Source organism: Urocitellus parryii, chromosome 3 (assembly GCF_045843805.1).
Source record: "Urocitellus parryii isolate mUroPar1 chromosome 3, mUroPar1.hap1, whole genome shotgun sequence".
Classification (NCBI taxonomy): domain Eukaryota; kingdom Metazoa; phylum Chordata; class Mammalia; order Rodentia; family Sciuridae; genus Urocitellus; species Urocitellus parryii.
In genome coordinates, this window is record NC_135533.1 from 215,919,526 (window position 1) to 215,945,474 (window position 25,949).

Below are 25,949 nucleotides of genomic sequence, written 5' to 3' on the forward strand. Positions count from 1 at the left end.
AAGAAAATCCACCAACTTTCCCCCTCAGTGAAAAGCATCTTTCCAACACCTCGTTGCACTTAATTGTACATGAAGGTGGGTGCCACACCTCCTGCATACCCCGTTCTTTCTCTGGAAAGAAAAGCCAAAATAGCCAAGTGCAGACTTTTCATGGGAAGGGAGAGAGGGTGGTGTTAAGTCTAGTCACTGTGCAGCCACACAAGCGAGCGTGTGGACACAAGCCAGTTCTCGGTCCCCAGCTGAGGAGCGGGGAGGAGCTGCATCAGTCAGATGGACAGGGTGTCTTCAGTGACCGAGTTCCAAGGACTTCCCTGGCTCCTCCTATGAGGCAGAGGGTAGGGGAGGTAACAAGGAGAGAGGAGAAATTAATCCCTCAGAAATTAACCAAAGCTTCCAGCTTCCCTAGAGACCAGCTAGGATTTCTGCAAGGCCCAAAGCTCTGTAAGGGCATCATGATGCCTGAGAGCCTTTGGCTCATTTTAAGAGTCACCCCGGTTCATCCCCTTGCCCTCCCTCCCCGTCCCCAGACCCTCGCTGATGGTCTTCTCCTGTTCGCTGGTTGGTCTGTTAATTGGTGCAGTGAGTTATGTACAGAAGTGGGATTCACTGTCATCCATCCAAACATGTACGGGGTCAGTTTCATCCTGCGGCTCCTCCCCTTCCCACCCCCACTCCTCGACCGTCCTCCACTTTACTGCCTCCCCTTCTCTCTTCACAAGTTCCCCCATTTTTGGACCTTTTCACAGATATTGATATTGGGCTTACCATTCTGGTGTGGGTAGTGGAGCGAGACATCTCTGTACTTTCCGTTTCAACACCCCTCTGCACCCTGCTAAACCACTTCTTGTATTCCATTCGCACCTAGAAGTTTGAGAAATAGAGGAGCCTGTGTTACAGACAGAGCTTGGGCCAAGAGAACGCTGATGACATCGGACATCATAAGGACTTGATATATGATGATAATGCAGGTGATAATGAAGGTGATGGTGACGATGGTGAGGGGAATAGTGATCATGATGGTGACAGTGATGGTGTGCTGATGGTGGTGGTGATGGTGGTGATGGTGATGATGATGGTGATGATGATGTGATGGTGGTGATGGTCAGGATGGTGGTGATGGTAATCCTCAGCAGTTAGAGGTATGCATCACTAATTTGCAGATAAGAAAATTGAGGCTCAAGGAGAACAGGCACACTGCCCAAGGTTACATAGCAACCTACTCAGTGGTAGACCCGGGATTAGTGATGAAGTCTCTCTGAGCTTGTGGTAGATTTACCCGATATTCCAGTGTCCCTCCTCATTACAGGAGGATTATTCATCCCCTCCCTGGGGAGCTCAAATATAACCATGCAGTTTCCTTTGAACAATGAAATGGTAGCAGAATAGATGGACGTGTGTCACAGCCAAGCAGAAATACTAAGCGGGGTAGGCCTCATTTGGTCGTGATCTCTTTTCTCTCTGCCATGAGACCAACAATATTGTAGGCAGGGAGCCATACCATAGCCTGAGTGAAGACCATGTAGACCAAGCCATACTCATGCAGCATAAACAAGAAATGAACATTTATCATTGTAAAACACTGAGACTGGTTGGCGGGGGGGTTATTAGGAAAGGACTATTTGTTAATGCAGCGTAGTCTACCTTATCCTGACTGACACATGTTCTTAAGAGATATGTCAGGATGCTAAATGGGTGAAACCCCGAGGGCACAGCACGCTCAAGGAGCCCCTGAACCCCCTTCTCAAATAGAAGGCAACATCTCAGTACAAATATGAAAGGCCAAGGAAAGGCAAGAATGCACACAGCCATTCAACAGGACGAGGGGCTAGGCTGGGAAGACCAACACTTAGTCTTACCTGGCGATTCAGGAGGCAGTGAACCACGAAGAGCAAAACCCCCTGCAGGACATTGGTGATGGTGAACAGGTAGGCAATGACCAATCCCACCGTCTGCCCCACTTCTTCAACCATGAAGAAACCAAGGCCCCAGGAACATCCCAGCACAAACAGCTGAACAATGGCCTTAAATGTCATGACCCTGGGGAAAGAGCAACAGTAGCTACAGCTTAACTGAACACGGCGAGTTTGGTGAGCACAGGGCCTCGTCTAACCCGATAGCAACCTTCAGTTAGCGACTGACACAAGGTCTGCACAGCCTGAGGGTCAGGCAGGTGATGGTGACGGTTCTCAAACACCTCTGCTTGGTGACGGTTCTCAAACACCTCTGCTAAGAATAATGCTTTCTCCCACCCTCGGAAATGATTTTTCTGCAAAATCTTCTACGTGGCCTTACTGGAAGATCTGCAGAAATGCTTTCTAAAATTTGCGTTGAGAGATTTTGGATGAGAGTGATGTCCTGTCTTCAGAACACAACCCAACAAAGAAAAATAGTATTCGATAAGATGGAGTGGGGCTGCCCTGGCCACCGGCTGGGAGAGACGGCACGTGTGTGTGTGTGTGTGTGTGTGTGTGTGTGTGTGTGTACACATGTGTGAAGCATGAACCTTCACTTGCACACACACGTGCAGGGGATGGGGAAACAGCAAGAAGAGAGAGGCTAACCCTCCGGGACGGAGGAAACGGAGGACAAGTGATGTTAAGTTGGTCGATAAGTGGATGAGACCAAAGTCAAGGCCCAAGGCTGGAGAGATTCTGCTGCACGTTGTACCCATATCCCTGCCACTCTCGGGAAGCGGGGCAGTTGGTTGGTTGGCTCATAATGGCCGTGGGAAGAGTAATGTCCACCTCATAGGCTGGAGTATATTGGTAAAGGCCAGTATCTACCCTTGTTATGATGGAGAATTTAGATGGCACCACTGAGAACAGTTTCTACAATCCAGGAGAGTGGGTTCCAGAGGTAGTGGACTCTCAGAGGTTAGAAAAAGGATAATATTGATACTCTAGCTAGCAATTCAATATGAAGAATGTTATACCAAGGAGACATTCAATCAGTGTTTTTTGAATAAAGAAATAAAGCAATGGATCAAACTATCTGAAAATCAGGGAGGGGGTCAGGGGGCATTTCTGGACTTGAAACTAGGCATTTGCTTGTGTTAGGCAAGGCCAGGCCTCCACCACCAAATGTCCACAGCCCGGTTTGTACTTCTGTAAATTGTCCCTCTTTGTCAGGAATGAGAAGAACGTCTGACTTTTGTCTGGGGCAGAACCCAGGGCCTCTGTGTCTACGCCAGCACCAACTACCACTGGACTACACGCCCGGCCCCGTGTCATGTTTGTGAATAGACTTACTCTTTCCTGCCGGACAAATCCGTGGCTGTCACCAATTCCAGTAACTTCTTACCTGGTGTCCTGAATGGTGGAAACCTCTTTATTGAGGGAGGAAAGTTTGCTTCTCAAAATCCACAGAATTTGGAAGTACAACACCAAGTTTATCTGTGGAAACAGCATAGAAAAAAATGGCTTGGAATTTTCTTTCAATTCCATTTCAAACAACCCAACTTGAGCTGGAGCTGAGAATCTTTTTCCCAAAGGACACCAGCTCCGTAGGGTCACCAGGGACATGCTCAGGTCTATCACATGCTGCCCAGGGCTCAGTCCTGCAGTGCTCCATAACTTATCATCCAAATGACACCCGGAGAGGGGGAGGCTGCTACCGACACCTACACCAGGCAGCAGGTGTAACCGGGATGTTCCTGGCAAACAGGGTCGCTCTGTGCATTTTATTGAATGAATGAGTGCAGGGCTTTCTAAAGGCTGCAAATGCAGCAAAGGGCTACGTGATTCAAAGAACAGCTGGTGCACTAGGAGAAAGCCGTGGCAACAGGACTGATGGCAATATTTTCAGAAACGGAGTTTGGTCATGTTGAGCTGCATTTTCTTATCTTTATCTCATTTCCACTTTAGCAGATAAGAAACACTCTCTATGCTAGGTCAACCCAGGGCCAGCACGCCCATAAATAACTACCACCTACCAAGATAATGAGGGCCACGGGCCCCATGAAGCTCCAGATGAATCCTTCATCGAGCTTGAGCCAGCAGCTGTGGAGCAAAAGGCAAGCATTAGCTGGGCTTCCTCCCAAGGGGAAGGGGTTTGCACAGAGGCTCCTGGAGCAAGATCCCAGCAGCACAAAGAGCCACTGAGTTCAGACCTCAGACTTCAGGCTTTAGACATTGACCTCATCTGACACGAGCTGTGGGCACCGAGTCTTGGCTTCCCTAAGTGTAAAGTGCGACTAATCAAAGCACTGGGAGATTAAGTGGCTGTGCACTAAGGCTTGAAGTCAGGTGACGCCAGTGGTCCAACCTTGCCTTTCTTCAATACTGCACTGGCTATTCTGGGTCTTCTTCCTCTTCCATGTAAACTTTAGAATCAGTTCATCAATATCCAGAAATACTTTGGTGGGCTTTGGATGGGGAATGCGTCAGATCTACAGACTTAAGTGGGAAGAACTGACATCTTGACTGCATTGAACCCTCCTATCCATGAACATGGAATATCCTCTCCGTTTATTTCAATCTTCTTTGACTGCCCTCACTCGAGTGTTGTCGTTTCCTCACACAGAACTTGTACGAAAGATTAGATGTAATTGTGTGTGAAGCTCAGGTTCCGTCAATGTAGTTACTATGGCAATAATGATTGTCATAAGGAGACAGAGAGTAAAAAACAATAATTTAACTACTACCATAAAATAACCAACACTAATTGAACATTCATATCCAAAGCTCTGTTGCTCAACCACTGTGTGTCCTGTCGTGACAGATGTTGGTAAAAGTATTATAATTTATTCTACACGGAGACTTGGCAGCGTGAATCTGGAAAAAATAACAAGCTTCAGCTAACAGGGGGCAGAAAAACTTCCACACCTAAGTTCTAGCACAAGGATTGCAAACTAGAAGCCCCGGGCTGAATCTAAACTACCACTGTTTATTTTGAAACACAGCTGCACTCCTTCATTTGCATACTGTCAATGGCTGCTCTCACAGTAGAAAAGGGCAATCCCGAGGGGTTGCCACAGCAACCATAGGACCTGCAAATCCGAAAATAGTTACAATCCGTCCCCTGATGGCAAAAGCTCATCCGCTTCTGCTCTTCCCTACAGTTTGATCTCCTGGATGATCCTGGCAGGGTACAGGATTCAAGCTAGAGGCAGGGCATCTCCTTCAATTCAAGAGGGACAACATCTCGCAGGACGTGCTGGTGCACGCACAACCCCTTCCCAACCCAAGCACCACCACCACCAATGCCAGCTGCTCAGAGACACGGTTCTGCACAGAGCTCTGCAAACCTCTGCCGCGAGGCAGCAGCAGAACACGGCTGCTGAGGGCACCGCCTGGGAATTCTGGCTTCCTCCCTTTGTAACTCTGATCCTGGGGAAAAGCATGAAGTGCGGAAAGCCCCAGATGCCTGTGCATGGGGTAGTGAACTGACAAGTTCATATTCGGTCAGGGTGAGAATGACATGAGCTGCCACATACAGGAAGCATGATCTCCGACCTGTCACCGGCCTTCGAAAGTTGTGACAGTGGTTATTCTTTGTGGTTTGGAAATTAATCTCAACCCATTCCACCTATTTTTTTTCAAACTCCTACCGAACACATTGCCCTCAGGTTCTGTGTGGAGCCATGGATTTGCTTTACCTCTCCCTAAGTTTCCAGAAGTTGTATTCAAATTTTTGTGTGCATATGAATTGGTTGGGGGAATGGTTTTCTGGTCTTCATTATCAATGGGATCTAACCCCAAAGATGGTGATAACCACTGCTCTAGGAATTGCCAAAGTAAAACAGTACTGGGGCTGCAAGAAGGACTGGTTTGAAGAATGATTCACCATTTTCATTTCGAAGCTCACGCGGACTGCAAATACCCTTCCCACCACAAACACACATGGCGCTTACTGAGTATATGTGCCATAGTTTTGGTGTCCAACTATCGCGGACACAGTGACAATCACAGCTGGGATGCCATAGCCCAGGGGGTACATGAACCTCTTCTTGAATCTTCCCGAGCTGGTGTAGTTGGCCACTTTGAGATTCCTGACGGTGAGGAAGAGGTGTAGCCCTTCCAGGAGCATCCAGACGAAGGCGGCCAGGTAGAGGTAGTGCAGCACCCCCGCAATGATGGAGCACAGCATCTGGAAGGGAGAGAGGAGCTGGCTGGGGCCACTGGCGGCTGCACCTGACTGTCCTCAGCGCGCACCGTTCCCTGGGTGCCAGCTGGGAGTCTCAGTTTGAGTACCTGTGCAATACATTACTCGGGAACTTCTGCTGGCCATCGAAATTTGCTCTGTGAATGCACATAGCAGGCCAGAAATACCCAGGAACAAAAGAGTGGGGAGCAGCCGCCAGGGTCCTAATGGAGGAGAGTGTGCTGATAAACTCTGCACATGCACCCTACACTGCCCCCTGGAGGTCCTCCTGGGATGAACCTCCGGTGGCCATAGCGGAAACTCACCCATTGGTTGGCTTTCTGTCCATCTTTCTCATTTTCCCTCTTGGGTCAATGTAGCCTAGATCAGTCCCCAAAAAAAACAACTCACACTCAAATTTCCACTGCAGGATGCGTCTTTGCACAGAACATTAGCAAGTCCATGGAGAGCCAGCACGCACCCTGCACCGCAGCAGCCTCAGTACAAGTGAGTGAATTTTTAGGACAACCTTACTTCACATTCCATAGATGGGGACACTGGGGTCACAAGCCAAAGACATTCATAAACAATAGACACTGGTGGATTTCCAAGCATGTGTCCACTTCTAATCTAGAAACATCTGAAGTACCACACTTTGGAAAGCACTTTACTAATTTATACATATATATGAATTTTATGTGTATATATACAGCCTTTGAGGGACACTTATCCAAATCACAGCACCTAGGAAAGTGGCATTTCCTTTTCTGCTTGAATAACAATCTTATATGTTCAGAAAGGCAGGGGAAACCGTGGTGAGCACGAAGAGGGGAAAATGGAAGACGCAGCAGAGAACCAAAGCAATTTATTCACAGTTTCCCGCCAACTCCCTGCTTAAAGAGAGACTGATTTTTTTCTGATTTAATGACAGAAATTTAATGCTCCTTTTTCATCTTTGTTTAATTTCATGGGTCAATCTGGCTGAGCCACACTGCCCAAATATATGGCCAAACATTGTTCTAGATGTTTCTGTGAATGTTGGCAGATGGGATTACCATTTAAGTTGCTGAGCTATGAGAAGAAGCAGCTTGGCCGCCACAGTGTGGGCGGGCCGTGTCCTATCAGTTGAAAGCACGCGTAGAAGAAAGCCTGGGTGCCCCTAGGCTGGAGGGAATCTGCCAGCAGGCAGCCTTCAGACCCGAATGGCAGGATCCTCTGGGTCTCCAGCCTCCTGGCTCGCCCTGAGGCTTCTGGATTTGACAGCCTCCATAATCCTAGGAGCTCGGTCCGTAAAGCAGATCCCTCCCTCTCTACTCTCTTATGCACATTCTACAGCCTCTGTTTCCTGGAGAACTTTGGCCACCACAACCTCCTAATTACCAAGTCCAGCAGACTCTACTGGACCTCTGGGAAGAACTCAGCTCGCCTCGTTGACGGTTCCTGTCCTTTGGCTCCAGGACACCTTCTGTTCAGGAATTCTCCCGACTGCTCATCTGTGGATATCTGGGCACACCTCGCTGTTCTGAGTGTTTAGGTGTTGCCCTTCCACAGGCTCCAGCCTGGATCCTCCTCACATCGCCCTGTACACCCTGAGCTCACCAACGCCCGTCCTGAACTGCCTCCTTTGTGGAGGACATCCTGAGGTCACCCACACCCCCGTCTCTCGGGGATGGAGGCTCCTGTTCCCAATTGTCCTTGTGTGTCTCAGTCCCACGTCCCCCCAGCACACCTCACTAGCAAATGCGGGCGGGAGCCCCTTGTCTTAAGTTTGGGTTTATTTTTGGTGGAACGTGATGACGGTGCGTGTCTGTGGGTACAACGCTCACGTTGTGTAATGTGGTCAAAGGTCATCACGTCCGGGTGATCAGCACGTCAGTCACCTTACTCATGTGCGTGTCTTTGCCGGGAAGGTGCTGACCCCCTCTCCTCCTGTTATTTTCAATGTGCACGGTGCTAGCTGCGGTCACCCTGCTGTGCAGTACCACAGCGGGACTTGGCGTCCCCAAGTCTGTCCCACTGCAATGTCCTCTCTGCCCTCAGACCTTTCGCTGCAGTTTAGTGAACGACATCACCAACCCCCTCACCAGTCTCCCAAACCAAAAGCCTCAGACAGGACACGGCTACTTCTGCTTTCTCCCAAGCACGCCACTTCGGCGCCCACGGAGGCGCCGAGTCCTAACCACGTCACTTGACATTTCTTCTGTCCAACTCGCCCCCCCACCCCCTCAGTTCCCACTCTGCCACCTCCTAGCGAGCCAGCCTCGCCCCTCCACGTTCCTTCCGCTGCTAGTTTCCTCTCACCCCACTTTCCTTCGCCTTCCCTGGGTCCACCTGCAGCAGGACCCAGGAAGCTGCCCTCTGGCTGTGGGCCAGCTGCGGCCGGTCATCTGTTTGTGTACCTCAGGTCGCTAGCACACACCAGGCCTATGGGCTGGCTCCATCCCGGCAGCCGTGGTGCCACAGACGCAGGTGAAGCTGCACAGCCCGGGCCACAGGTGCGCAGAGCTGGAGGCGGCACCGCCTGGCCCTGCACAGAACTTGGCCAACCTGGAGGACGAAGCCCAATCCTGGCCTTTCCGGCTCCAGAGCCATGGACTCCCCACATTCTCCCTGGAGGTTCCCTCGGATGCCCATTCAAACTGGACGGGCCACAGCCTCCTGGAACTCAGAAGGAGGGTGGCCAGTCAGTAAGGAAGCCAGCTGACCAGTGGGCCCAAGGCACAGGCCAAGTACTTCACACGCCCCCAAATCCTCTGCTGACTCCCGCTTCAGATCCTCCAGGTGCGTGGTTTCTACTCCCTGGAAGCCTTTCTTCCTGCCCTTGACCCGAGAGCCCTCGCACAGCCCTCTGTGAAGTGTGCCTCCGAGTCTCCGGCTGGTCGTACACTTGTGTGAGTCCAGAACCAGACACCTCGGGGCTCAGACCTGCACTTCACGGGCCACACCCAGTCCAGAAGAACCTTCATGCTCTCAACAGCACCAGCTCTTAAAATGTAAAAGCTTAAGACGACAAGATCCCATCTCATAATAAAAAATAATAAAGGACTAGGGAGACAGCTCGCCGGTACAGCAGCCCTGGGTTCCATCCCCAGGGCCAAACTGGAAGAAAAAAAAGAGCAGGGTCTTAATACTTTATTTCCATTGGCCAGATTAGGTCACATGGCCCAACCTCACTGCAAAGGACACTGGGAAAAGCTGTCCGTCTCCTTCAGTGTCCTCCACACCTGGCAAACTCATCCACCTGATTGCCACTGAGTCACCTCATCTACACTGGCGGCTTCCTCGGAACCCACAGGGACACAGCACTGAGGCCCTTGTATGTCACCCTGCACAGTGACAGTCCTCTAGGCTGCCTTACACCTTCCTAGGCTGGGAGCTCCCTGTTCACAAAGCGGCACACAAGGATTCTTTGAATATCAATGAATGAATAAAGTCAATAACAGGTGGGTGACTACAGAGCATTATTTAAGAGCAAGACACTCTCAAGATGACCAAATTAGCTGGGCATGGTGGTTCACACCTCTAATCCTGGCGGCTCGGGAGGCTGAGGCAGGAGGATCACAAGTTCAAAGTCAGCCTCAGCAAAAGCGAGGCAATAAGTAACTCAGTGAGACCCTGTCTCTAAATAAAATACAAAATAGGGCCAGGGATATGGCTCAGTTGGTAGAGTATTCCTGAGTTCAAACCCCAGTACAAAAAAAAAAAAAAAAGATGATAAGTTAACTTTATCTTAACTAGAATATCACTTTTATAACTTTTAACACATTCTTTTAAAATCTTGGAAGCCTATTTTTTTTCCAATTTCTCCCTATATTCAAATGAGGAAAGTGAGGCCAAAAGAAGCTAAAATCATGCCCAAGGTCACACAGCTAGTAAAAGTAAACTGTATTTGGATCCAAACTATCTCCAGAAACCAATTATTCTTTCTTTTTAAAAAAAAAAAAAATTAAGCAACAAAATGACGAAGCATATATACTTACGGTATATAACAGGGTGTTTTGAAATATGTATACATTGTGGAATGACTATGTTAATTGACATGTCCAACACTTCACAAATGTACCATCCTAACTGCAGCATTTGTCTTCTCAGGAACAATAAGTGTGCTTTGAAACCTTCCAGTTGGAGGACCACAGTCTTTGGGGTTAAAAGGAGCCTAGAACCTGTAGTTCTGGTCCTTCCTGATGGTGACTGGGGTGATGATGAGCATGGTGACTAAGGCCAGCTCCGGCCTTCTTCACATTCCTCATGCTCGGTCCTTGCTGCCGGAACCCCACACCTAGGCCCCACTGCGGAGGGGAAGTCCAGAAAGGGAAGTCAGAGTTGGGCAACACGGTGGCTGCTGAGCAGAGTGACGTGTTGCAGCTTGGAAATAACCAAGAAAGCAGCTTCGCGTCTCCCACATCCATAACAAGAGCAGCAGTGGGGGTGCGTGTCCCTCAGCTCAGCTCAGCCTCGGTCCGTGCCATGCGGCCATAGCAGAATGCCACAGTGATAATCACAGCAAACAGAAATGTGGCTCATGGTTCTGGAAGAACCAGGGCCCACGTCTAGCAAGGGCTCTTTGCTGCATTGCCCATGGCAGAAGGGCAAAGAGCAAGGGGGGACAAACTTGTTCTTTCTCAAGGAGCCACTCTGTGGTAACGGCATTAATCCATGGACGAGGGCAGTGCCCTCCTGGCCTCATTGCTTCTGATAGGTTTCACCTCTTACTAAATATTTTATTATTATTATTGATTGTTATTATTATATTACTTCATCTTCTGTGAATCGTACACAGCTATGGGCACAATATGGCGTTTTAATACATGTTCACAATGCATAATGATAAGATTGGGGTAATTACCATTTCCATCACCTCAAGACATTTGTCATTTCTTGTGCTGGAACCATTCTAGATCCTATCAGCAGTTTTGAAATATTCAATTAGTCCTTGCCAACCAGTTATTCTACTGTGCTGTAAGGGCCCACCCAGTAACACTGTTGCATTGGGGATTCAGTTTCCAAAACTTAAATTGCGGTGAACATGTTCTAACTATAACAAAACCTTTCCATAATGTGTATTTCAAAACAACATGTTGTGCACAATAAATGTTACCATTTTCTTTGTTAATTTTAAATAACTTTAAATAAATAAGATGAGAAAGTCACTTCAACAAGGTCATGCAGCAAGTAGAATGATTAGTTGAGATCAGAGAGGCTAGGCCACTGTCCATCAGTGTTTCAGCTGCTCCCTCACCCCTCATTCCAGAGCACAGATTTGTCTCTAGGAAAAAGCTTCCCAGCCAAAAACTACATTTCCCAGAACTCTTTGCAACATCATGCTACCGTGTGACTGGGCTCGAGCCAATAGGATATGCGAGGAAGTGATATGTAGCACTTCCTGGTGCAGTTCATATTAACCTCCCCCTTGGACTCTATCACATGCTCTTTTCCCTTCCCAGTTGGCTAAAATAGGCGACACTACAGGATGTCCCTGGAAACTGAATGGAAGATAACAGCCTCCTTCAGCCTGAGGGTGGTCAGGCACCCTGCAGATCTGTCTGCTCACCCTCTGCTGATAGATAGGGAAAGATTAACTCATGCTGTGCCTAGCGTCAGACACTTTGGAGTTCAGTCGTGACAGCAGGTGATGTCCCCCTGTCTAACACCATCACTAAATGGGCACTCAGAAAGATGGTCTCAGAGTTACACAGGAGGCGAGATGAACAAGGCACACTTCCCTCTCCCAACACCATTGCTGCTAGTTAACATCTCCTCACTTAGGATCAGACGCTGGATTTGACTGTGACGAGGAGGTAATTTGATTAAATCACCTACCTCAGGCTCAGTCCTGTTGATGCCCGTGAGGAACAGGAAGTGGGCCAGGAAGAGGCAGAGAGAGAGCTGCAGGTGGAGCGTGGTGCTGGTGTTCTGGATGGGCCGGCACAGGAGGAAGGTGAGGACTGCCAGGAGGAGGCAGAGCAGGGAGAGCCCCAGCCCCACGTAGGTGATCACCGTCAGCACCAGATCCTCCTACAGGCCATCCACGAGGGACGTGTTAGCGCTCTCAACTCTGCTGTTGTTTTCCTACAGAGTCGTCGCGCTTCCTAGTCCAGTCCCTGAAACAAGCAACTTAACCCAAGACTTGGTGTTTGCAAAACAGGGAGAGTTAGAGCATTTTCCACGCTGGACTGATGAAGAACCACTCACCAGATGGGCACTGCCCAATGGAGGTATTGGACACAGCTACCCTGTGTATTGCAGTAAATTTCCTAGTAGCCAAAATGAAAAATGTAAAAAGAAACAGATGAAACTAATGACACTCCGAGTTTGATTGATCGGTTACATCATCCACATTTCACGTATCTGCCTGTGGCTGGTGGTCTCATTAACAGCACAGCACTCGGCCCTGGTCTCCAGGGAGGCTGGCTGGGGACTAGGTCTTGTTCTGTGTCACATCCTTAATGCTCAGAACAAGTCTAGCACCCAGACAGTACTCGACAAATGAATGAAATGAGGCCATGTATGTGAAGCACACTACACAGTGGAGCTAAAAGGACCTAGGGGAAGAAGTGAATTAAGCTTCTTTCAACCTGAGTTATCCTAGACTTGGTTGTGAAATTCAGAGAGCTATGGTGTGTCATCAGTGACAGTCATTGCCTGCCTTCTGGTGTGACCAGGGAGGCTTGGCTGTAACCCTCTTTTGCAGGGTAATAGGTTTGCTTTCAATCCCAGATCCCCTTGGACCTCCCTTCTGGAGAGGCTGCCAAACCAACTTCCCAGTGGCCAATGGCTTTCCTTGTTGGCTTGAGCTCACCCCACCCATGCTTGCAGAAGTGCCCCCCGAACACAGCTGAAGACAAATGACGACAGTGAGTTATACCCCAGCTCCCTCGCCACTCAGGATGACTCTGAGATGCGTGTCCCACACTGCCTCCTGGGTCTCTCAGGGGGAATAAGCTCTGCTGACCACAGTGGTCACTGGCTTGATAACCTTCTCTGTGCCGCCTTTTATCCTTTCCCCGTTTCTCTTCCCCAGCCCCTCCTGGAGTCTCTCAGAATCACCTCTCAGGGAAGCCACCTGACTCCTTATTTTAGAACCTTTTTCTAAGCTACGCAGAAGATGAGCCCAGAGCTTCCAAGCAAGGTAACTCGGAGCCTTGGTACCTTGGGCGACAGAGCCACGAGGACAGCAAAGCTGGACAGGTGGAAGCACTTGCACCTGGTGTGGGAGTCATTGCTGCCCACATGGAAGCAGCCCTCGGTCGACCAGCTGCCCCCATCCTTCGACCCTTCCCAGTAGACGCAGAGATGCTTTGCCGTCTCACCACCAGGCTGGAAAGAGAAAAGCCAGAACTCGGATCTCTTTCCCGTGTCCCTATTTCAACGTCGTAGCTTCATCCAGTGTACTGAGTTGGAAAGCAGATTCAAAAAACACCTTTGGGGTTATTCTACATTGATTTATTCTCCCTTTCTACAGCCAGCTCCGTGTTCAGGGCATGGACCCTTAAGAACTGCTTCCCCAGGGCTCTGCTGAGAGATCCCTGGGTGAGCGCAGAGACAGGGCGAGGGCCTCCTTCACACTCCCTTTCTGCTCTGAGCCGTCTCCCTCTCCAGCGAGGTGGCCCTTCCTCCCGCCTGCCGCCAGCGCCCACCGTGCTCAGGAACACTCATGCCCCGTGGCCTTCCCAGCTTCAGTAGGGGAAGCTTCACGCTGTGGAAGTCCCTGGGGGCCTGAGCATTTCTCTTCTTTCACAACTCCACTGAGATACGTTGACAAGTAAGAATTGTGCGCATTTAAGGTTGCGTCACGGGGTCTTACTACATGTGTACACTATGAAGTGAGTGTCAGGATGGAGCTAATTAGCCTATCCGTCCCCTCCCATTTCCTTTGGGGTGAGGACCCTGGAGCCCTGCTCTCTTGGGAGATTTTGACATACACCGCATGACTAATAGCTCCAGTTGCCAGGCTGGACTTCTGCACTTGCCCACCCTATAACTTCAAGTTCATTCTCTTGGACCAACATGTCCTTCTACCCCCCGGTTCCCTGGTGACCACCATTCCACTCTCAGTTACTGTGAATTTGACTTTTTCTAGATCCCATACCTAAGTGAGATCATGCAGTATCTATCATTCTGCATCTGATTTATTTTATTTAACAAAATGTGCTCCAGGTTGAGGCACGCTGTGGCAGAGGGCAGGTTCCTTCCTTCCTAAGGCTGTACACCACCCGTGATGTGACCTTCACATTCCCTTCATCCACTCGTCTGCTGGTGGACACTGGGGTTGGTTGGAAACAGTGCTGCCGTGAATGTGGGGTGCGGAGGTCCCCTCAGGTGCTGAGCTCCGTCCCTCCATGGATGGACCCAGTGCGGGGCCTGCTGGATCCTGTCCTAGTTCCGGCTTTAATCTTGTGTGGTTCCTTATCCTGCCCCCACATGGTTGTTCTGATTCGCGTTCCCACAGTAGTGTTCACGGCCTCCCTTTCCCCATATCCTCACCAGCAACCATCTTTCGGCTGGGGTTCTGCTCACCTGAGTGTGTTGAAAAGTCAGGAACGTGGGTTCAGACAGGTTGACCTTGTCACCAACGGTGCCACTCACAACCTGGGAGTTCAGCCTGGCTCCCAGCTTCCTCCTTCTATCACGGAAAAAGGATCCGTTCAGAAAATTCCCAAGAGATCGATAAGTGATCAGAGCAACTATGCTCTTGTCTGAGAAAAGAGAGGAGAAGTGGTGTTAGGGAGTGTCCACGTTGAAGGAGTTGCTACCCGCATGTCTGACGTCCGCTGTGCACACACTCCCTTGGAAATTCCTGAAGTGGAACAGGCACTGTACTAGGAGAGGTGAGGGGTGCACAGTCTGGGAAGTGTGAGTTCGCGTCATGTTTTAATAGGTGTACGCGTAAAACAAGCCCCTCGATGGGCCATAACAATGCACGCAAGCCCTCAGGCATCAAAAGCAGAGTCAGGTCAGGTGAGGTGCACCTGCCTGTAATCCCAGTGGCTTGGGACTCTGAGGCAGGAGGATCTCAAGTTCAAAGCCAGCCTCAGCAATTTACTGAGGCCCTGAGCCTCTTGGTGAGACCCTGTCTCTGGGGCTGGGGCTCAGTGGCTAAGTGCCCTGGGTTTAATCCCTGGTCAAAAAAAAACAAAACAAAAAACAGAGTCACGAGGCAGGATGCTGGGCCCAGAGGGGAAAGTGGAGAATGGAACCTCAGTCCTACCCTCCAGGTCCACTCTGGGTCAGCCAACTCAGTGGAAAGGCATGCGGGCGGTTCATTCCACTAGATGAGCTCCTTCGCGCCCCTTTCCTGTTCTCCCCCTCCCTCTCCCCCTCCCTCTCTGGTCCTGTCTCCCACCCTCCCTCTTCTGCCTCCCTGTTCATGCGTGGACAGTTTAATCCACGTGTTCAAGGTGCTCCGCAGCCTGGCGGAGCCTTCTAAGCCCCTACTACTCATGGGCCACCTCCCACTTGGGGCCAAAGCCACTCGCCACCGACATCATCATCAGCTCCGAAGTGGGAATCCACTCATTTTTGCTCCTTTCCTGCCCCACTCCCACCCCAAGCTCACATTAAGGAGCAAAGACTAAAGTGGCCAGGAACTTTCCGGAGTGGATTAGCAGGCTCCTCACTCTCAGAGTAACCAGGTCTTTCTCTTTGAAGAGGTTTGTGTTCATTCTCCATTCCTTCACCCATCAGATACCTATTAGGCGTCTACTGTATGTCAGGCATTATGATACAGTCACGAGCAGAACAAAGTCCCTGCCACCGGGGAGTTGGCATTGCAACGGGAGAGACGGACAGTGAACCAACAATTAACTAGAAAGTTCCTCCATGGCGTAGGTGCTTTGCACAGACCCATGGTGAGGGGTTAGGCAGGGTGGCAAGTCCAGCCTGCCGTCTGTTTGTGCAAATAAAGATTTATTGGCACAGCAGTGTTCCTTCTTTGACATATCTGCGGCTGTTTCTGAGTAGTTATGAAACAGATCTCCTGGCCCAAAAAGCCTAAAATATCTGCTGTCTGGCCCTTTTACAGAACAGTTTGGTCAACCTGTAAGGACAGAGATAAACTGGGTGTCTGTTTTAAATAGTGTTCATAAAACACTTCCCAAAAGAAACAGAGGTTGAGGCAACAACCAGCCTCCGCGGCCAGGAGCTAACTTGTCAGACCACCATATGGAAACGCTCGTGGCCCCACGGGGGTCTCAAGGAAGCATGCCGGCGGACCCCCATCCTGACCTCCTGCTTGTGACGTCATCCCCCAGATGGCCTGGTCAGTGGTCAAGGGAGATCCCTTCATCCTCCATGCAGATCCCCCCAACTGGAAAACTTCGTGAGTCCCCCCACCCACCGGCCAGGCACCTGGAAATGAGTTAACGCCCAGCATCCAGGGCCTGGAGGATGCGCGTCAGACCCAGTACCTCCTGTGGTGTCCTTGAAGGCGCCAGTGCAGTTGAGGTCCATCGTGTTGTTCCCAGCCTCCAGCAGAGTCTCCTCTCTGCACCTCTTGGTTTCATAGACTGGAAACAGCAAGAAAGTGACCTCGCTGGGCTGACCTCGCTGGGCTGACCTCGCGTGCTCAGAAGCCTGCAGAAGCCCTACTCTGGGAGATTGCCTTTTACGCACTTTTCTCTGTACCTACTCATGATGGGTCGTTTGTGTGGCCAGTCTGTCCACCCTGGGAGATAACAAACTCCATAATTCATGGGCACTTACTATGCCTGGTCCCCACACCCTTTATGGTGGCCATGAGGAGTCCACTTAGTATTCCTTACCTAGATCAAACAGGGGGTTTTCGCCCTTTCCTGGAGAATCAATATTCTTATTCAGTATTTCCAGTTCCACACGCTTAAGTAGGATGGTAGCCTTTTCTGCAAAATCCTTTTGGCTCTTATTTTTCGACAGATCTTCCTTTTAAAAGAAATAAAGCTAATTAGACTCTCACCAAAACTTAAGAAATCAGGAACATGCTACCGCTGGTTGGGTGAGCCCAGCAAGGCAACCACGTTTGCTGATCTGCTTCGAGGTGGCGTGGCCCATCCTCCCTGCGGGACCCAGGTCTTCCAATGGCAGCTGAGGCACTACAGACCGTCCCAGGGCTTCTCGTCTCTCAGGACACCTGGACCTGCATGGTTCCTGGTTTGGGGAGACTGCCCAAGGCGCCCTGGATGTTGAGCAGTATCCTTGGTTTCCATCAACCAGGTAGTCACCTCCTCACACTGTGACCATGAAAAGTACCTCCAGAGAATTCCAAAGGCCCCTGGGACAGCGGGCAGCTTTGCCCCTGTGAGAGCCACTCTGAAAGCCACAGGGAGCCACCGCAGGGCTTGAGCAGAAGAGCATGGTGAGACTGACCCAGACCCAGACTTCACCTCACTCACCCAAACGTTCTGCTGTGAGTTCATGTTTCCATCCTGGTTCTCTGGGGAACAAAAGTAGCCATTAGTAGGGACATGGAAGAAAGCGTTCTGGCTCACATCCCTGCTTCCAGTCAGCCTCAGACTGCGCCTATTCCTGACACTCCTCTAAGTCCAAAACGTGTTCTGCAATAGAATTTTAAAAGGGAACTAGGATGGGGCTTCCAGTTCAATCATTCAATCAACAAGATGTATGAAGCAGCTACTTAAAACCCAGCATGAGGCTGAACCACAAGGATACAGTGTAGTCACAGAGACCCGCGGTGCTCCCTTGTGGAACTTGCAGACTGCAGGAAAGTCATTAAGGAGATGATCACAAGTAAGCGAAGAAGTTGCTGCAATCGATGTTCTTAAGTAGGGTGAGGTGACTTGGGAGCACACTATAGAGCTCCCCATCCCTTGGGGAGTGAGAAAAGGCTTCCCAAAGGAATCAGTGTCAAATAATAACAGAAACTGCTGCCTACACATCATACAGAAGTTTCCTTCACATACACTGTCTCATTTAAGGGAACAGAAAGTTCCAGAACAGGCCTCCCTAAGGCAGTGCCCGATGTTCATCGAGCCTCCCTGAGTGCCTAGGACTGCTGAGTATTTCACATGCATTCACACCGGAAGGGCAGGTGGGGTGTGCTGATTTGCCAGGGCTGCTGCATGTGACGTGGTGCCTCCCACTGTACTGTCTCTCAGTTCTGGGGGTCACCAGTCCTGTGAAACCTCTTCCCCCTTGACCGAGTCAAGGTATCGACAAAGCTGAGCTCCGCTGAAGGCTCAGGGGAGAGGCCTGCCTGGCCTGGTGCGGTTCCTGGTGTCTGACAGCCATCTGTCACCACCTCTGGCTGTGATGCTGTGACTCAGTCTCCGCCTCCCTCAGCAGGGGGCCATCTTCTCCTGTGTTGTGGTTCCAAATTTCCCTCTTGTCAAAGGACACCAGTTATGTTGGGTTTAGGGCCCACCCTGACCTAGAATGGCCTCGTCTTGATGAGGTTCCATCTCCAAAGGCCCTGTTGACACATAAGTCACATTTACAGGTCGCGGATAGAAAGGAATATGGGAGGAACCCTGTGCCCACTTCTGAAACTGCCCCTGGTGACTCCTGCCTGGGAAACCTCTTCCCCTTGACTGTGGACTGGATCTGGGGACCCGTTCTGATGGACAAATACAGGATGTGCCTTCTGGGACCAGGTTATAAGAGACCCAGACTCCAGCTCCTTCAAGTTCTCGCCTGCTACAAGAAAGAGAAACCCGTGTCTCCAGGTAGTGAGGGCCACCCTCCACAAACCTCCAGGGAGGAGCTGAGAGCTGCAGCAACATCCTCTAAGAAACGGAATCCTGCCAACAACCTGTGAGTGAGTTTAGACGCAGGCCCTGCCCCGGCCTAGTCTTCAGATGACACCGTGGCCTGGGTAATTTCTTCATGGCAGCTGTGAGACACCTGGATGCAGAGGACCCAACTAAGCCCTGTTGGGCTCCTGACCCACAGAAGCTACGAAGCAATCCATTTCTGCACAGTTTTAAGTGACTGCATTTGGGGACAACTTGTTATGCCGCGACACATCACTCACACAGTATACTCTGTGGCTGTTCCCATTGACAGATTATTCGTTTTGGTCAAATTCCATACATAAAGGAGCCACCACTGAAGTGCAGTCGGCGGAGCTCAAGACATAGAGTTATACGAGGACTGAACGAGTGACTACGTTGGGGGCACCAAGAGGCAAATTGCTTCTTTTTGGAGAAAAAAAGCCACAAATGAGAGGAAGTCTAGAGCCAACCTTGGCATTGACTGGAATCAGAGTACAATGCAAGCTCACAAGAAGGTGTGGTAGACAGACAGACAGACAGAAATAGGAATCGAATTTAAGATCAGTGAGAGGTAAAGAAATGGAGACGTTTAGAAGACAACTGGAGATGTCCTGTTTGGAAGCTTAGGAATGAGACCCACGTGGGAGACATAAATTTGTAAAGCGTCCACATGAAAATGGATGACTGATGCCCCTGGGCTTGGAGACATCTCCTTGTGAAAGATCATCAGGGTCAAGAAAGGGATGCGGATGAGTTAGGAGAGGGCTCCGAGCTCTTGCCCTGGCCTGAGCTGTTACAGGAGCACATGTACATGCGTGCACACGCACACGCACGCACACACACACACACACACACACACTCCTTTTCCATGGTAGAAAGCATTTGGAAATTCTCACCGTGACATTGTGCATGTTCAGTGTCAAGGGAGCCAGAGAGCCAGTGGAAGAAAGAGCGTTGAACCACACAGACGCAGAGGTAATACCCGATCTTTTTACTACAGAACATTTCCTGGCACTTTGCCAACTCGCTCCTACACTCGTCAGCATCTGTGAATCAGGAGAAAATGTGTTTTTTATTCTCAAAGAACTATTTCATTTTTTCCCTGCCCAAGGAGTCTCAGTCGCCCAACATCGTTCACAAACACCAAACAACATCTCTTGTTCTCTAAAAGGAGGAGTCAACATTATAAAGAGGACTTCAGAATGTTGCACATTTATAAAAACGTGCAAGTGTTTTATAGAGTGAGAAAAGTCGATTCTATTGTGCAAGAGTAACCAGGAAGACTGCAAGGTGGGGAGCGGCTCAGCCGCCAAAATTACCATGAACCTCGACCAAACAAGGAGACACTGGCACGTGAATAAATGGAAATGACGGTGGGGTGGACTAGGAGGTCCAGAAAGAGACCCAGGGCATATGGATCTTTGGGGTACAGAAGAGTTGTATGTCAAGTCGCTGGAGTAAGGGGGGTGAGGCTTGTGATGCAGCGTCAGTTTGTGAAATCTACTCAAAACCCATCCAGCAGCAAGGACCTGGAGTGGGGGGGGGGCGCTCACTGCTGGAAAAGGCTTCAGCCCAGGGGGGTCCTGGCTTAGGTCTTGTGTGTCCCGCCATCTTTCTGCTGACAGACCTGAGCTGAGCCCCCAAACCCCAGGGAGACCCAGATAGAAGCTGCCCTGGGCCAGTGACTGACACTTGCTCTCTCTATTGAAAGGACTCGGGGACAAGTCCCCTGGAAAACAGTGTCCTCACCCATCGGTCTTCTGAGGAGCTCTGGGTTTTTTATGGGCTCTGAGTTTGTGCCTGGCGCAGCACAGCTATCACTAATGAGTGGCAGGAGTGGACCTCACAGTCATTTACCGTCACACTTGAGGTAGGAGGTGTGGAAGATCCTCCCCAGCCACGAGTACTTGAACCCGTTTCTGCAGACACAGTGGGTGCTGTTGTAGCAGACGGCAGTCTTAGGGCAGGGAGGGCAGGAATCTGCAGAGATCACAGAACCCGATCACTCCCTTGCCATCCACTCATCCGGGAAGCACTCCCTCACTGGCCACCTACGATGGACCAGAGGCGCCGCCCAGAAGAATGTGCTCTTGGGAAGCTTTTGAGTGTCCATCTCACTGCTGAGCAGAGAGCTCACAACGCCCGCCCCTCCCACTTCTGCCCCCGACACCAGCGCTGCCACTGCCGACCGCCAGCACTGGTGTTCTGTAAAAAACACCCAGCTTTGTTATTACTTTAAAAAGTAAAAACTGGCGTCAGTGAGGAGATGGAGAAACTGGGATACTTGTGCACTGCTGGTAGCAATGCAAAATGGCGTAGCCTCCCTAGAATACCAGAGTGGGTCCCCTAAAACGAAGGACCTTCTAATACCCCTCCAACATGGACATTATGCCGAGTGAAATAAACCAGTCACAGACAGACAAATACTGTGTGATTCTGCTCGAAGCAGGTCCCGTGAGCAGTCAAATTCACAGAGACAGAAAGTGTGCTGAAGTGTGGAAGGGAAGGGGAGCTAGCGGTTAGTGGACAGAGGTTCAGTGGGGAAGATGAGAAGGTTCTGGAGATGGATGGTGGGGACAGCTGCACAGCAGGAGAGTGCATTTAATGCCCCACAGAACTGTGCACATGACATTGGCTGAAAAGGCCCATGTTCAGGTCCCATCCAGACACTCCTTCCAGGTCCCAATCTCCTTCCTCCTGGCCTTTGGCCATAGACTCACCTCGAGAAGTCTGCGCCTCTGATCCTGATGAAGCCAGCAAGACACTGACAGCTGGAACAGACACAGGAGGGTTAGTTCTGATGGGGTCCCTGGGCTCTTCCGGGTACCGTCCGGCTTTGCCTGATTCCTGGGCCTATGTGCCATCCCCGCCTCAGGTTTCTGAATCTTGTTCATGACTAGCGTGTGTTTCAAAATTGTAAATTTTGAAGCCTGCTTCATCAGTCTTTCATTTACAGAACGCATTTTGGGGTCAAGCCTAAGGACACCTCGCACAGTTCTATGTCCTGAAGATCTCTGAGGTTTTTTCCCCTACAATTTTAGCTTTCTGTTTTGCGTATTCACCAGTGACTCATTTTGAGGCTTTTCTTTGCATAAAATGTGAGCTTTGGGTCAAGGTCTTGTGCTGCTTGGTCTCCTTTGGATTTTGCAGTTGCCCCAGAACCTTTTGTTGGAAGGGCTCCCTGGGGATCCCACCAAGGAACTTAGAATGTGAGGTCACAACACGACAGGCACGTGCAGCTGGAGGTGGGAAATGACACATTGAGAGGAGAAAACAAAGGTAGGGTTTCTGCGGCACTCACCTGAGAGCAGGGCCAGCCACCTGCTTTCCATAGCACCGGCCTCGGGGAGCAGCGATCGAGGGTCTCTGGGGAGGATGCGGGAGCTCCTGCAATGAGAAATCCCGAGAGCACCAGCCTGTGAGGGTCACAGGGTGAGCATGTGCAGAAAAAAGAAGTCCCAGACTGTTGGTGGCAAGGTAATTAGTACAACCATGTGGAGAACAGTGTGGAAGTTCCCCCGAAAAACTAAAAATAGATCTACATGTGATCCAGCTCTATGGCTTCTGAGTCTGCGTCCACAGGAAATGAACAGCCCACCCAGAAGGCAGCTGGCGCCCATCGCTGTGTGGCTTGCTATGTCGCAGCCTACCATAGCTCAGGTATGGAGTCCCTGGGTGATGGTTGAAGAAACGTGGACCATATGCACCACACAATCTTACAGCCCCAGTGAGGAAGGAAATCCTGACACGTGCAGAGAAATGAATGGAGCTGGGGGTATTATGGTAAGTGAAATGAGCCAGACACAGAAAGACAAGTGCCGCATATTTTCTCTCCTTGGTGGAAGCTAAAAAAGTGACCTGAATACAGGGTAGTGACTGCAAGAGGTCAGGTGCTGCAGGTGGGGAGAGGGAGGTCACAGGAGGTTGGATCTGATCAGTGCACACTGTCACTGAAGGCCACTAAAGGACATCAACACATGCTAGTCATGAACAAGATTCAGGAAGAGAGTTCCTCTTCCTGGGGACATTCACCCTGGTTTCCTCATCTGTCGATTCATGTGGATGCTCCAAAGAAGCTGCAAGCATGATTGAGTGAGTATTTTTAAAGAATCCTGACCTTTCAGAGACTCGTGCTGAAACATTTGCTGGTGAAATAAAAACATGACCAGGATTTACCTAAGAAATAATTAGGTAGAATGAGTGTTTTAGGCAGCAAGCGGGAATAAAGAGGAAGCAAGATCAGCTGGCAGCGGATCACAGCTGGGGCTGGCGAGGGGTCCGCGGGGTTCACTATGCTTTTGTTGCTACATTCGTACATGTTCAGAAGGTTCCAGAACAAGAAGGCGTGGGGGCGGGGAAATGATCATGGAAATATACTACTAAGTAAATAAATAAATAAATACCAAAAGGCAGTTTGCCTGCTAACATTTGTGAAAACTAGGAGAGATGTAGGAAATGCCAGCACACTATAAACTATTAGAAATAGGTAGACATTTATTAATAATGCATTTATGTAACAGGAAAAATATCTCTCCATTTTGCAAAAATGTTAGCATCCTGTATACAGTGAGATCTATGCATGTGTGACACTCTGTGCAACGTCACACACACACATGCACAAACAAATGCACTGAAGGCATAGCATATTGTGCTTCTGTGTTTGCATAAAATACTCCCAAAGCAAACGTAAGAATTCACAAAAACAATTGCCATTGAGAAAGAGCTGTGGATCCAGGAAACTCATATTTCACCATTTTGTTTTGCCTCTTGAACCAAATGAACGTCTTTCATATTCAAAAATTCATTTCTACAGGTCATAATAGTAGAAGTGCTCTACCTCACCCTCAGTGAGCCTTCCAAGACTTTAAAAGGCATTTTATTCAGCCATAAAGAGGAATGAAATTATGTCATTTGCAGGAAGATGGGTGGAACTTGAGCACGATATATTACATGAAATAAGCCAGATTCGGAAGTCAAGGGTCTCCTCTCCTAGATGGAAGCTGCAGAGAAAAAGGTTGTGGGGGGTGGACCTCATGAAAAATCTAAGGGAGACAAGCAGAGAAAAGGGACTTGGGGAGTAAGGGGAAGGTACAGGAGTGATACTGGCCAGATTGTATTGTTATGTGGTGGCAGGTGCGGAAATGTAACCACAAATCCTGCCAGTGTGTACAACCATAGAGCACCAATAACAAATGCGGGAAAAGGCATTGTGTTTGCCTAATGGGTATCATTATAAAATTTAAAAAGCACCCTCCTGAGAGCATGTGAATGGAGAAAAGTTCTGGTGCCTACACCAAGACAAAGTGCTGTGCAAACCTGCTAATCCACCCAAGTGGAAGCGGTAAAGCCGCCCACGGAGACGGACGGGGCTGAGTAGGTGGAAGGAAACCCCGCCCGAGCCAACAGCTGGAAACCGTGAACCAGTGCCACACGGGCTCTCAGAACCACCCTGGACGCACCTGAGATCAGCACAGGACGTAGAGCCCGATAGAGAATAGCACGCTTCAATCACAGATGTTAACGGGAGATGTCTGAGTGACTTCATATTTCTTTTTATTAACTGTAATTCTAAATTTGGGGCATTGCCTTAGCAATAAAGCATTCAGTGTTTCCATGGGAAAGGAAACAAAACGACTTTCAAACACGTTTTCCCTTGGCTGCTGAACCCTCCTCCCTGCTCCTGTTTGGATGGGCACATTCTGCTTTGCTCTCCGGGTTTGGGATCCATCAGGGCCTGCCTGTTGATAAAGCAGTTGTCTCCCAGAGCGTCGCCCACGGGGCGCTGGCCTCACACATCAGTACACAGGAGATCCTGAGCCCCAGGTCTGCAGCTACAGCTGAGTAGTCCTGAAGTTGTGATGTTGCCTCTGTTACAGTTCAGATATGAGGTGTCCCCTGCAAAGGCTCATGTGTGAGACAACGCAAGGATTTTCACAAATGAAATGACTAGGTCGTGAGAGGTGTGACCTGATCCCTGGGTGAATCCCCTGACGCTTTAACTGGGCAGTACCTGGAGGCAGGTAGGGTGTGGCTGGGGAGGTGGGTCACTGGGGCTTGACTTTGGGGTTTTATATTTCTCCCCTGGCGAGCAGAGCCCTCTGCTTCCTGGTTTTCACGTCCTGAGCTGCTGTCCTCTACCTCCTCCTTCTGCCATGACGGTCGGCCTCACCTTGGACCCAGAGCAACGGAGTTGGTAGACCGTGGGCAGAACCTTAGAAACTGTGAACCAAAGTAAACTTTCCCTCTAAATAGTTTGTGTCGGGTATTTTGGTCACATCAATGCAGCTGATAAAACAGCCTCCTGGTCTTTGCTTCTCATCTGCAAAATGGAGCCAAGAAGAACAGACTTCACTGCATGTGAGATGACCTTCCGTAGCATGCAGCACCCGCCTGCACATGGCAAGGACTGAAGAGGACTCGGAACAGTGATGGTGGTGGTGGTGACAGTGGTGGTGATGGTCCTGATGGTGACAGCAGTGATGATGGTGGATGTAGTAGTAATGGTAATGGAGAGGTGATAGTGATGGTTGTATTAGAGGGGGAAATCATGGCTATGGCGATGGCAGATGTGACATAATGTTTGTGGTGGTGGTGGTGGTGGTGGTGGTGATGGTGATGAAGGTGATGGTCATGATAATGGTGGTGATGGTGGTGATTATGGTGATGGTGGTGATGGTCGTGATGATGGGGGTGATGGTGGTGATGGTGGTGGTGAAGGTGATGATGGTGGTGTTGATAGTGATGATGGTGACTGGTCAAGGCGGTCCCCCTCCCTCTGTCTTGACAAGGTCACAGTGAGGATGAAAGTGTTTGGCCAGACTGCACTTGTGGGAAACCAAAACCATGAGACCCTTTTTTTTATATATAATTGGGACTTTTTATTTTATACTCATAAACCTAACAGAAGGCATGAGTATACTTATTGGTAAATCAAATTAAATTCTAGGTGGCCAAAAATATAACAGGTGGTTCATGATTTAAAAGGCTGTTTTACTATCTCTCAGGACATTGAGGTCAAAATAGAAAAATATCAACAATCATTCTGGGAAAAGCTACAGGAACTTTAGGCATCACAATTGATTATATCAACTAAGAAACCAAGCTCATAGCTTCAGTCTCTTAAAAAGCCTAAGCAGATAGTTATTATGCCTATTGCATGAAGCC

General features: G+C 49.7%; 1 protein-coding gene across 1 annotated transcript in view; it reads right to left on the reverse strand.

Moving 5' to 3' along the window:
- Window positions 1-210: 210 nt before the first annotated feature.
- Window positions 211-25,949, reverse strand: part of LOC113201280 (putative adhesion G protein-coupled receptor E4P) — a 28,471-nt gene continuing 2,732 nt past the window's right edge. Inside the window, exons 2-17 of the mRNA XM_026414934.2 lie at window positions 22,087-22,172; window positions 21,506-21,556; window positions 20,643-20,789; window positions 19,682-19,831; window positions 17,448-17,488; window positions 16,842-16,977; window positions 16,488-16,586; window positions 14,599-14,777; window positions 13,231-13,398; window positions 11,902-12,096; window positions 5,852-6,087; window positions 3,932-3,998; window positions 3,301-3,392; window positions 1,857-2,037; window positions 766-861; window positions 211-321 (exon numbers count right to left, since the gene is read on the reverse strand). Coding sequence (XP_026270719.1) covers window positions 286-321; window positions 766-861; window positions 1,857-2,037; window positions 3,301-3,392; window positions 3,932-3,998; window positions 5,852-6,087; window positions 11,902-12,096; window positions 13,231-13,398; window positions 14,599-14,777; window positions 16,488-16,586; window positions 16,842-16,977; window positions 17,448-17,488; window positions 19,682-19,831; window positions 20,643-20,789; window positions 21,506-21,556; window positions 22,087-22,172 — 1,960 coding nt within the window. The 3' untranslated portion in view covers window positions 211-285. The remainder of the gene's footprint in view (window positions 322-765; window positions 862-1,856; window positions 2,038-3,300; window positions 3,393-3,931; window positions 3,999-5,851; window positions 6,088-11,901; window positions 12,097-13,230; window positions 13,399-14,598; window positions 14,778-16,487; window positions 16,587-16,841; window positions 16,978-17,447; window positions 17,489-19,681; window positions 19,832-20,642; window positions 20,790-21,505; window positions 21,557-22,086; window positions 22,173-25,949) is intronic.